Raw genomic sequence first — 13432 nt, forward strand, 5'->3', positions numbered from 1 at the left:
GTGGCCCTACTGACATCACTCGTGATGTCAGTAGTGGACTTCCAGCTCTATTAGAGCAGGAAGTCCACTCGGGCTTGCGAGACCTGAGACCCCACCACAGGGTCTCGTTGAAAGCCTGATGGTCGCGATAATCGCGACCATCGCCAGGCCGCTCGCAAAAGCTGTGGGTGGTCACCCACAGCTATGCAAGAGGCCTGGAGGTCGAGACGAAAAAAAACAAAAACGCCCTGATTCAGAGCGAGCGCACGCAAATAGCGTGCGCCTCTGAATCAGGCCCTATATTCATTCCAAAACATAAGCACCCACCAAGCAGGGATTTTTTGAGATTTGACTCCTAAGGGCATTAAAATGGGTAAAATGTTTCCTCTCCCTATGCAGTGTCTAGACTGACTTACTCATCAAAGACTAGCCCAAATACCTGGACCTAGAAACAGGAAATTTGGGGAGTATATTCCCTCCATGACCTAGGCACCCACTAAGCAGGTATTATTTGAAATTCGACTCCTAAGGGGTTAAAAAGGGGTAAAATGTTTCCTCTCGACCAAGGTGATTGGGTGACAAAGCAACATGGCCCCAAGTGCTGCAGGTCTGTAAGCTCATTGTCTGGGACGAGTGGTGGCTCCAACGATGGGGCTGCAGCGCAGTCCAATATTCAAATAGAGGAGCCACACCAACTGCCAGTGATGTTTGGCAGCATTTGGGGTGACAGTTGGTGTGGCTCCCCTATTTGAATATTGGACTACGCTCCAGACACACCTCTGGTATCACCACTGCTAAGGACTTAACACTTTGACTAGGTTTTTTCTTTTTAGAAAATTAATTTGATTTGTATTTGGAAATTGAAAGCTTAACAAAATTTGGATTGCAAGTCGGGACTTCACTTGATTTGCGATTTGGATTTCGAACATGGCAACTGAATGTTTGAATGTTAATGGAGAGATGGTGCCTAACACCATTGTCCCCATCACAGGAGACGGAGCCTGCCTGTTCTGGTCCCTCTACTATCTCATGTATGGCACTCAGCTAATGGCTACCTGGGTGAAAACGGGCACATCAGCTAGTATCACATAAGTAAAGATAAAGGTTCTATGATGTCTCTTTTAACAAAATTTAGGCAATGTTTAAATCATCAAATTAAGTCACCTGGGATTTCTACACGAAACAGAGAGAGGATTTTCAGGAGAAATACAGGAATCCAGCACACGGCATCTGAAAAAACTATGAAAAAGAATCTGTTGGCGACAGCAACATCCATGTGGATGTGATTCCTGACTTCTGACGTCTTTAGAGCTGTCTTCTGTATCGAGCAGAACATACTGACATAAGAAAACACTATAATGATGAAGGCCACAAGATTTACACCTGTCAATGGATACATAAAAAACAAAAATATGAGAAAAGTAAAACAAAAAATGAGTGCAATAAAGGAAAAATAAACGCAATAGCACTGTCACCACATTCCGTTCTGCGGGCCTCAGTCACAATCTAAAATTACGTCTGGACAACATTACATGGAAACAAGAATTATGAAGGAAAATTAAAATAATGGAACAAAAGGAGGGTCATTTATGAAGCTGCAATAATATGGATTATCAATGGATCCTATTGTTCTAACATACACCTATATATTATTTCCTTTTAGAGAAATAACACTCAATTAATTCATTTTTGCAGAAACCCCAAATCTCATGTTTGCATTCCTGAGCCTGATACACAATCCATAGCTCGCAACATTTGGGAGTTGAGAATCGGGATGGGGATGTGCCCAAAAAGAGAGGGGAATACCTCACTTCCCACCAGAGGCATATCAGGACAAATGCACTGATCACAAGCAGCACCACAATCCACTCAAGGGATGGTGCAGGGGAAGTGATCGCTGCCCTTGCTGAAGTCTTCAAAAAGGCGCCTACACAGTGTCGGACATCAGCGGACGCAGACCCCTAGTACTGCCGGGACTCCCCATTCTCCATCTCAACCCCATACAGCCAATGACCACCTCACCTCCAGCGCCACCACTGGGTAACCCACTTCCCACTGAAAATGTATACCTCTCCTGGTACTGGTCTTGGGCATTCATGACTCAATAGCCCTCTTGGTGGCTAAACTATATGTTAACTATAGCGTAATCGAAGTTCTCAAGAGCAGACTCTCCTTTGTTATGGTTGAGCTGGATGAAGGCAGAGATTCAGTGGCTGGGGCAGCACACCTCTGTGACCTGACTGTAGGCATAGCTGCAGCCTGTCTCACGCTGGCACTGCAGCATCACCTTCCATCAACCTAGGAGGCGACTCAGGTACAACTCAAGCAAGAGCATGACACCTCTAGCATGCACATCACCCTCCATCAAACCATGATTGGATAATCTGGGGCAGATTGTACAACAAAATAAAACTTCCTGTCTGTTGTTGCCAAGATCCTTCTGCAATGTGTGAGCAGGTGGGTAAGAGGCTGCAGTACGGTACTTATACAATCATCAAACCCATCCACACGATCGCGTCACCGTGGCTCCGCCCCCTCTTCACAGTGCTGAAAATATTGGCATTGTGAAGCAGGGGGCGGAGCCACGATGATGCGATTCAGCGCGAATCGCGTCACCTGGCCCCCCGCTGCGGGGGTTTCTTGTAGTAGTCGGGGGGGGGGGACAGGCGGCAGCCGGGAGGCTTGCCTGCCTTTCCGGGGGGCTAGGGAGCGGCACCCGATATTCGGGAGGCTCCCGACCAAATCGGGAGGGTAGGCAAGCCTGCACTACACACAGCAGACCACCATGAGAGTGGTTAATGGATTAAGGGCTCACAAAACTGTGGGGTTCTTGAGGATACATGGTGACAAGTGCAATCTGTGCAGTATAACAGGGTTCAAATAAGAGTATTTTAAAAATGTAGGGGAGCACTAATGTAAATGAAAAACAAATACATTTGACAAAGGTGGCAGGTTTTAAACAAAATAGTATTAAAATAAAAATCCTAAAATATGAAAACATAAAACTCAAACATATAAAATATCCTTAGCCTGCGACTAATATTAGGAACCTGGCAAGGCAATTTTCTCTTGTTAAGCTGCAAATTCAGTATGCAAAGAACATAACAATATATATAGCATGAAAATAATAAAACACATAGGACTTGCTGACTTTCTCTCTGAATGGCTTTGTGACAGAGTCTACTGTCCATGCGCAGGTCTCAGAGAACATGGCGTCTGTGCCATATTCCTAGGGACTACGTACTGCACATTCGCAAAACATGGGGTAAAAGGCTGTATAATTATGGGTGCAGGGTGTGTGCTGTGAGCCCCCCTGGAACCAGAGACCCGTGTGCACCACACACTGCACCCATTATAGATATGTCAATGACATTCAACATAACAAATTAAGACCCTGTAAAGCATATGTACCCAAAAAGAGGGACAGAAGGGGTTCAAACGATGTACACACAGTAATGAGGTATGGAACTGTAACAATGTAATCATAACTTACCTAGAAATATCCCCAAAGAGTATCCTTTACCACCAGTTTCTTCCGTTTGATCAGGATATAATGGAAAACAAACCCCGTTTTTTCCATAGTAATTTCCAAAAAAGTCCTCATTCCAAAATGGAATGACAGCAATTATAAATCCAATCACCCATATCGTCATCAGGGTAGCGAGAGTCTGACGTTTGCCTGGGCGAATGTTGCTAAATGGAAATACAATGGCTAGGTATTTTTCCAAAGTCAAATAGGTCAAAAGCAGAACAGATACTTCTGTGGACAGCATGGCTAGAAATCCAAGGCTTCTGCACTGCGGACTTTCCATCCAAAGAAGTGCATATTTTTTGTATTGTCCTCGATACTTAACATCAAATACGCCAATGAAAAAGAGATATACCCCCATCAGACAATCAGCACCTGTTGGAAAAAGTACAAGTTCCCAAATATAAAATTGTAATAATGGAGCGATGTTGCAAGAAAGTACACAGCCAATAAAAGAGAAATTAAAGATTGAAAGCAATGCTGTGAATCACTTGTCCCTTTAAGCTCTGTGCTCTGGAAATTGTGTTAAAATCTGAACTTGTTATGTAAAGGCCAATGTGCAGTGTTATGCCAAACACTAGATTCTCAATGGTTGCCATCTTTCTGCTGTTAGAGCCTAGAAATAATGATTATAAATATTAATGATAAGCCATACTTATCTGGGAAAATAGAAACCATTGAGCAAGCCACTGTACATTGGCGGGGAGTGTTTGGCTACCACTGCAAGGTTTGTGCAACATAAGTATTTATTTATTTATTTATTTATTTATTTTATCTACCTATTTTATCTATTTTTTCTGAGAATAAAAACCAATTTACGTAAGAAACTACTGAGGAAGTCATATTATAAAGGTGAACGTGTTTGGTTAATTTATTACTAGCTGGGATACCAGGCAGGGACAAACGCAACATTTCTAAAGGGGGGTTTCTAAAGGGAATAATATGATTTTATATATATAGCACATAATGTAAGAAATCCACAAGGTGCAGCAATACAGTCAAATAAAAGATACTCAGACGGCAGTAATAGAAGTGGAAACGTTTCAGTGCCTATATATTGGTGGCACTTTCGTCAGAACAAAGAAATACAACAGAATCTTACCTTAAATACACACAGGTACACCCAGTGCTGGCACACTTCCGGAGTCGGGACGCAACACCCGTTCCGGTGGCGCATACAAAGTGACGTCATCACATGATGAGTAACTACTATGCTCCCAATACCAAGGTAACTCATAAACAATCTATAGAAAAAACATACACAGACTAAGCACATAATTAAACTCATACCTAACGATATTCATCAGTATAGGTTTCTAGATTACACTAGAGGCTGGCAATGATCTAATTCAATAGTTTATATAAAAATTTAGAAAACATGAACATATATAAATATTATGTCAGCTGAAAAATTACATAGACTACAAACATCCCGTATAAATAGTACTATAACCGACTGAGGCGGATATGATGCCTATATCTTACATAAAATGCTGGAGACCCAGGTGATCATTAAGTCCCTTGGGTACAAAAAAATCCATTTAGTCTCACAACGCAGCAATTTAGCTGCATGATTACCACCACGGATAGACACAGGTATGTGGTCAATCATACGGTATCTGAAGCATGCTAATGTATGTGCTGCTTGACAGAAGTGACGGGCAACAGGTTGCTCACTGGTACCTATGCCAATAGCGGTACGAATCGCTGACCTGTGGGCTGTCATACACTCTTTAAAGGTACGTTCATTCTTACCTATGTAGGACAACCCACAGGGACAGAATTTGATAGACGACATATTTCGAATTGCATGTAAGCCGATGCCTGATATAGTATGTTTTACTTGTGTGTGGGTGTTGGAACGTATTGCCAGGAATCAAGAATTGGCACGTAGTGCAGGAGCATTTAAAGCACCCCAATTTTGTATGTAAAAAATTACCAGTAGATTTTTTGATACCAGTTATATCAGTTCTAACCAACATATCTCGTAGGTTTTTACCCCACTTGTAGCAGGGCATAAGTTTAGTACCTGACAATGGTAGGTCATGATCTGATTGTATCAGTGGCCATAACTTTTTAGCAACCCGATTGATACCATCACTAACTGTGCTATATTCCATGACCCAAGGCAAATTCTGCATGTTAAACCCTACAGCATTATTAGCTGATAACTTATCCCTATCAATATCAAGTACTTTTTGTTTAGCCTCCTCTAATAAATTAACAGGGTATCCACGTACTATAAATTTGTTACTCATTATATCCATTTCTTGCTCAGCAATATACGGATCAGATGTGATCCTTTTGATGCGCAGCAATTGTGAGTATGGTAACCCATGTTTAAGTGGTGGTGGGTGGAAACTATGCATATGGAGGAGATTGTGTCTGTCCGTGGGTTTAGAGTATAGCCTAGTAGATACAATGCCATCATTCAACAAAATCTGCACATCCAAAAAGTTGATTAGACTATCACTAATGACATAACTCAATTTTACAGCATGTTCTTTTGCATTGTGTGTCTCAATGACAGAAACAAACTCTTCCTTGCTACCCTGCCCAAAAATTAACAAGTTGTCAATATAGCGCCAAAAATCACTATATGCTCGGAAATTATGTCATCATCAAAGAAAATACCATTTTCAACCTGAAACATGTACATGTTGGCATACGATGGGGCCACACAGGACCCCATCGCACAACCAACATGCTGAAGGAAGAACGTACCATCATATAAGAAGATATTTTTAGTCAGGACCATTTCAAGCAATGCCATACAGAAATCAATATCCGGACCACAGAATAGGGGGTGTCCTGCAACAAAATCTTTAATTGCAGCAATACCTGCACTATGTGGTATAACAGTGTACAGGCTATTCACATCAACACTACATAGCCATATCTGGTTATCAAATTTCTGTAGGGCACTAAGGGCCTGATTCAGAGCCGGACGCAATTAGCGCTCGCTCGTCCAGAAAATAGGGGTGGCTATTCAAATGAACTGTTCGCTCTTTGCGGTCTGTTCACGCCTCTAGGTCTGAACGAGCGAACAAAACTTGTGGTCGTTTTTTGGAAAAATACGCCCCCTGGCCGCTCGCATCCTACGTCATGTCCGCTATTTATTAGATTAGTCGAGTACATCGACCAGCGTATGAACTGCTCGCTATTCTTGTGGTTGGTTTTTGCTACCACAATCTTGCGAGCAGTTCTGGCTATAAAATAACCCAGTGACGTGGTCAATGACGCTGTTGTATTAATTATGCACACCCATAAAACGCCCGTTTTGACCTTTAAGCGCGCCTGCGTTCCGATCTCCACTCCCCGTTTTCAAGCACCTTCCCCTGTTACCACCCACATACGCCTCATTCTGTCACTCAAATTATCAGGCATTCGCTATTTTGCGAGCACATGAATTTCGGCCGCACTGACTGGTTCGCGCATGCGTATAACGATCTGTACGCATGCGCAGTTGGGCAAACATCGCTCGGAGCGAACGAGCGGCCGCTTACAAGCGACTCTGAATCAGGCCCTAAGTTTCTTGAGTAGCGTAGTAGTATCTAAAAGATATCTCGGATTTTTGTTTTATGCAAGGTTGAAACAGTGAATCTAATAACAATGCAGCTGGTTGTAGTAATGAGTTTCTAGCTGCAATAATGGGGCGGCCGGGTGGTTTTACTAATGATTTATGTACTTTCGGTGTAGTATAAAGTACCGGTACCACTGGGTGTGATGGAATCAAAGCATCAAATATTTTTTTAGGAATAATAGGATTGTCCAGTGCAGATGTTAAAAGTATCACCAAATCTTCTGTGAACTGTTTGGTGGGGTCCTTAGATAATCTAGTGTAGGTAACAGTATCACCCAGTTGTCATTGGATCTAATCTTTATTCTGATATAAATCCTGCACAACCAGGGCCCCACCTTATCAGCAGGTCTGAAGATTAACTCATTATTGGCCGACAAATTCCTCAAAGCTATTCATTAAGCTTTATTAAGATTCTGCCTAACTTTAGGTGATTTCACAACATGTTTGTTGGTCTCTTGTGCTAATAATCTCATGAAGGTCTTAATTGAAGCACTATGTGACTGTGGATCAAAAGAGGATTTTGGTAAAATCTTACTGAGCTGTGGCGGTAGTGTATATTCCATAGGTATTTGAGGTGGATTTTTATAGAAAATACCTTCCTTTTCAGCTGTCTGTTAAGCTGGTAATGTTCGGTTTGCCATTGGAGTGGGTTCATGTGATTAGTAGGCAGAAATGACAGGCCCTTTGTTAGTACCTTAGTCTCAGTGGGGGAAAGATCATATGAAGATAAATTGATAACTAAGTTTTCCGTGGTCGCGGAGGCCTTCCGCCATGTCTCCTGCCTTTTTCACTGATGGCCAGGTCTGGTGAATTTACGGTATCTCCTCCTCCTGGTCCCTTCGCTCTCGTGACTATACCTAAAGGGCGCTCACGCATATTTCTCATGCGGGGGGTTCAGAGTCACTGGCCGTCGATGTATATTCAGAGGATTCTTTATCCACAGGTGGTCTATTTCTTCTCCGAAAAAACAGTATTTTGTAATCACTCCTCTTAGTATTGTCTGTCCAACGGTATACGTTATGATTGTCATAATCCAAGTCCACCTTGGTTTTTTTGTCGGTTTTGAACTTAGTTAAGTCACGTTTGTATATCTGTAGTTGATTGCTCAATTTATCATACCAATTGACTGAGGGATCATTTTCCAACATTGGTTTGTGCACTACCTCAAATGCTGCTATTTTCTCTTTAAGGCCATTCATCTCTTTGGTGGATTGTTCAATAATCAAAAAAATTATATCCATTGAGCATATGTTGAGTATTGCGACCCTTTTTTTACAGATATTCTCTGTGATATGAGACTATAACAATATATATCTGAGGTGATCAATTATGGCCAACATGGAGGATACTAGTGAGGCCAGTGGATTTCATCATACAATTTATACAGTGGGTGATTTACATAGTTACTCAGAGACTGATGCTGAAGGCATACTTTACAAAGAAGTATTAGCTGAACAAGTTGAAGCTACTTCTTTTGATGACGTTTATCGTAAACTGTTGAAATTTAGGCGCAAAGAAATTGATTACTATTATCATTGCAATACTTTGAGTGAATACCATCGTGCCAAAAAAATCCCACATGGGCTGCGAGTCAGAAATAGCGACGATACTTAACAAATGCTCAATGGATTTAATTTTGTTGATTATTGAACAATCCACCAAAGAGATGAATGGCCTTAAAGAGAAAATAGCAGCATTTGAGGTAGTGCACAAACCAATGTTGGAAAATGATCCCTCAGTCAATTGGTATGATAAATTGAACAATCAACTACAGATATACAAACGTGACTTAATTAAGTTCAAAACCGACAAAAAAACCAAGGTGGACTTGGATTATGACAATCATAACGTATACCGTTGGACAGACAATACTAAGAGGAGTGATTACAAAATACTGTTTTTTCGGAGAAGAAATAGACCACCTGTGGATAAAGAATCCTCTGAATATACATCGACGGCCAGTGACTCTGAACCCCCCCGCATGAGAAATATGGGTGAGCGCCCTTTAGGGATAGTCACGAGAGCAAAGGGACCAGGAGGAGGAGATACCGTAAATTCACCAGACGTGACCATCAGTGGAAAAGGCAGGGGACGTGGTGGACGGCCTCCGCGACCACGGAATACTTAGTTATCAATTTTTCTTCATATGATCTTTCCCCCACTGAGACTAAGGTACTAACAAAGGGCCTGTCATTTGTGTGTACTAATCACATGAAGCCACTCCAATGGCAAACCGAACAATACCAGCTTAACAGACAGCTGAAAAGGAAGGTATTTTTCTATAAAAATCCACCTCAAATACCTATGGAATATACACTACCGCCACAGCTCAGTAAGATTTTACCAAAATCCTCTTTTGATCCACAGTCACATAGTGCTTCAATTAAGACTTTCTTGAGATTATTAACACAAAAGACCAACGAACATGTTGTGAAATCACCTAAAGCTAGGCAGAATCTTAATGAAGCTGAATGAATGGCTTTGAGGAATTTGTCGGCCAATAATAAGTTAATCCTCAGACCTGCTGATAATGGGGGAGCCCTGGTTGTGCAGGATTTATATCAGTATAAAGAGGAGATCCAATGACAACTGGGTGATACTGTTACCTACACTAGATTATCTAAGGACCCCACCAAACAGTTCACAGAAGATTTGGTGATACTTTTAAGATCTGCACTGGACAATCCTATTATTCCTAAAAAAATATTTGATTCTTTGATTCCATCACACCCAGTGGTACCGGTACTTTATACTACACCAAAAGTACATAAATCATTAGTAAAACCATGCGGTCGCCCCATTATTGCAGCTAGAAACTCATTACTACAACCAGCTGCATTGTTATTAGATTCACTGTTTCAACCTTTTATACAACAACATCCAAGATATCTTTTAGATACTACTACGCTACCCAAGAAACTTAGTGCCCTACAGAAATTTGATAACCAGATATGGCTATGTAGTGTTGATGTGAATAGCCTGTACACTGTTACACCACATAGTGCAGGTATTGCTGCAATTAAAGATTTTGTTGCAGGGCACCCGCTATTCTGTGGTCCAGATATTGATTTCTGATTGCTTGAAATGATCCTGACTAAAAATTTCTCCTTATATGATGGTACGTTCTTCTTCCAATGTGTTGGTTGTGCGATGGGGTCCTGTGTGGCCCCATCTTATGCCAACATGTACATGTTTCAGGTTGAAAATGGTATTTTCTTTGATGATGACATAATTTCCGAGCATATAGTGATTTTTGGCGCTATATTGACAACTTCTTAATTTTTGGGCAGGGTAGCAAGGAAGAGTTTGTTTCTGTCATTGAGACACACAATGCAAAAGAACATGCTGTAAAATTGAGTTATGTCATTAGTGATAGTCTAATCAACTTTTTGAATGTGCAGATTTTGTTGAATGATGGCATTGTATCTACTAGGCTATACTCTAAACCCACGGACAGAAACAATCTCCTCCATATGCATAGTTTCCACCCGCCACCACTTAAACGTGGGTTACCATACTCACAATTGCTGTGCATCAAAAGGATCACATCTGATCTGTATATTGCTGAGCAAGAAATGGATATAATGAGTAACAAATTTATAGTACGTGGATACCCTGTTAATTTATTAGAGGAGGCTAAACAAAAAGTACTTGATATTGATAGGGATAAGTTATCAGCTAATAATGCTGTAGGGTATAACATGCAGAATTTGCCTTGGGTCATGGAATATAGCACAGTTAGTGATGGTATCAATCGGGTTGCTAAAAAATTTTGGTCACTGATACAATCAGATCATGACCTACCATTGTCAGATACTAAACTTATGCCCTGCTACAAGCGGGGTAAAAACCTACGAGATATGTTGGTTAAAACTGATATAACTGGTATCAAAAAATCTACTGGTAATTATTTACATACAAAATTGGGGTGCTTTAAATGCTCCTGCACTACGTGCCAATTCTTGATTCCTGGCAATACGTTCCAACACCCACACATGGGTAAAACATGCTACATCAGGCATCGGCTTACATGCAATTCGAAATATGTCGTCTATCAAATTATCTGTCCTTGTGGGTTGTCCTACATAGGTAAGACTGAACGTTTAAAGAGTGTATGACAGCCCACAGGTCAGCGATTCGTACCGCTATTGGCATAGGTACCAGTGAGCAACCTGTTGCCCGTCACTTCTGTCAAGCAGCACATACATTAGCATCCTTAAGATACCGTATGATTGACCACATACCTGTGTCTATCCGTGGTGGTAATCGTGCAGCTAAATTGCTGCGTTGTGAGACTAAATGGATTTTTTTGTACCCAAGGAACTTAATGATCACCTGGGTCTCCAGCATTTTATGTAAGATATAGGCATCATATCCGCCTCAGTCGGTTATAGTACTATTTATACGGGATGTTTGTAGTCTGATATGTAATTTTTCAGCTGACATAATATTTATATATGTTCATGTTTTCTATATTTTTATATAAACTATTGAATTAGATCATTGCCAGCCTCTAGTGTAATCTAGAAACCTATACTGATGAATATCGTTAGGTATGAGTTTAATTATGTGCTTATTCTGTGTATGTTTTTTCTATAGATTGTTTATATGTTACCTTGGTATTGGGAGCATAGTAGTTACTCATCAGGTGATGACGTCACTTTGTATGCGCCACCAGAACGGGTGTTGTGTCCCGACTCCGGAAGTGTGCCAGCACTGGGTGTACCTGCGTGCGTTTAAGGTAAGATTCTGTTGTATTACTTTGTTCTGACGAAAGTGCCACAATATATAGGCACTGAAACGTTTCCACTTCTATTACTGCCGTCTGAGTATCTTTTATTTGACTGTATTGCTGCACCTTGTGGATTTCTTTCTTATATATATCCTCTTGGCACTCAGTTACGAAAAAACGTTTTGTCTATGCCTGCTGCACATGTATATATATAATACTTGCTGAATTTCTGGCTGCTCCTTCCGGGAGGGAGCAGCCATATTGGCAGGACGGGGGGGGAGGGGGGACATGGCCGGGACAAGGGATCGGCGGCTGCCGGGATGCTTGCCTGCCTTTCCGGGGGGCCGGGAGCTGCACCCAATTTTTGGGAGGCTCCCGGCAAAATCGGGAGGGTAGGCAAGCCACATGTACATATACACATGTGTGTGTATATGTACATGTGTGTGTGTGGATACATATATATGCATACATACATATGTATATACAGATTCAGACCTCCCACTATGCCATTTTAATTGCAGATGTCTTATCTGCTCTGCCCAGAGCCGAAGAGGAGGAGACTGGAGTGTAGTGACTGAGTCACTGACACTCAAAGGCGCATGGGAGCAGCAGCCTAGGTGGAGCTGGAGTCGGCCATCTCCATGGCTTCTCCAAGAGCTGCTGCGCATGCGCGACAGCTCCAATCACTGCCCCATTTGGCGCTCAAAAGGTAGCCATATGAGATGGAGACAATGTTCTCTGTCTCACCCAATATAAAGAAATTAGAAAAAGGATCTGCGTGGCGATGGATCAGCATAGGGGGAGGGGTTCTAGGTACTCAGAAACCCCCCTACTTGCGCTAGTGTCTGGCATTGCCCGGGTTGAAGACTGGACCCTGAAGTAGACCTGCAGCCTTTATTTGTTCACATTGTCCTCGCCTATAATCCCATTTCATTGATCCTGAAAAGGACCCCACTGTTTGCTAACATGCGTGCAAACAGTGGTGTAACTACCGTGGGGGCAAGGGGTGCAACTGCTACGGTGCCCGAGCTGCCTCTGTGACCCGCCACTCTCCCTGCACCCAGTGACACACACAAGATGGGTCGGTCCATTTAGGACCGTCGAGGGGGGGCCCGGGTGTCAGCAATGTTGATTTGGTGCTGGCCCGCCAGCTGATTACAGCTGGTGCCCTGGCAGGCAGTCATGGAGAAACAGCGCCACCAGTCCTGAGGCAATCAGAGCTTGTAGATTGGCAGCCAATCAGTAGTGGTGGCTCTTAATTGGCTGCTGGTCCATGAGCTCCGATTGGCCCATGACCAGTGCCAGATTAAAATTACACCGGTGATGTCTGTCCATGTCTGCCACTGCCTGCTGGTGTGCCATCTGTAATTAGCTTGTGGCCCGACCTCAAATCCACACCTGCTGGCTGCTGATGGCAAACAGGGGGAGCCGAGAGGCTGCAGGAGGGACACGGGGAGGCGAGTTGCTGGGGGGGGCTTAATGTGTAAGAGGCACTACTACTGTGTGGGATAATGTGTTATATGGGGTGCTACTACTATGTGGCATAATCTGTAAAGGATATAATGTGGTATAATGTGTAAGGGGCATTACTGTGTAGTGTAAAAGGCAT

The 13432-nt window shown here is 42.4% G+C and overlaps 1 protein-coding gene across 1 annotated transcript in view; it reads right to left on the reverse strand.

The window, feature by feature from the left end:
* The window catches only part of RXFP2 (relaxin family peptide receptor 2), a 389469-nt gene that overhangs the window by 4863 nt on the left and 371174 nt on the right, over positions 1–13432 (reverse strand). The window contains exons 16-17 of the mRNA XM_088460250.1: positions 3473–3883; positions 1144–1362 (exon numbers count right to left, since the gene is read on the reverse strand). Coding sequence (XP_088316376.1) covers positions 1144–1362; positions 3473–3883 — 630 coding nt within the window. The remainder of the gene's footprint in view (positions 1–1143; positions 1363–3472; positions 3884–13432) is intronic.

Source organism: Taudactylus pleione, unplaced genomic scaffold (assembly GCF_031769625.1).
Source record: "Taudactylus pleione unplaced genomic scaffold, aTauple2 ptg000043l, whole genome shotgun sequence".
Classification (NCBI taxonomy): Eukaryota; Metazoa; Chordata; class Amphibia; order Anura; family Myobatrachidae; genus Taudactylus; species Taudactylus pleione.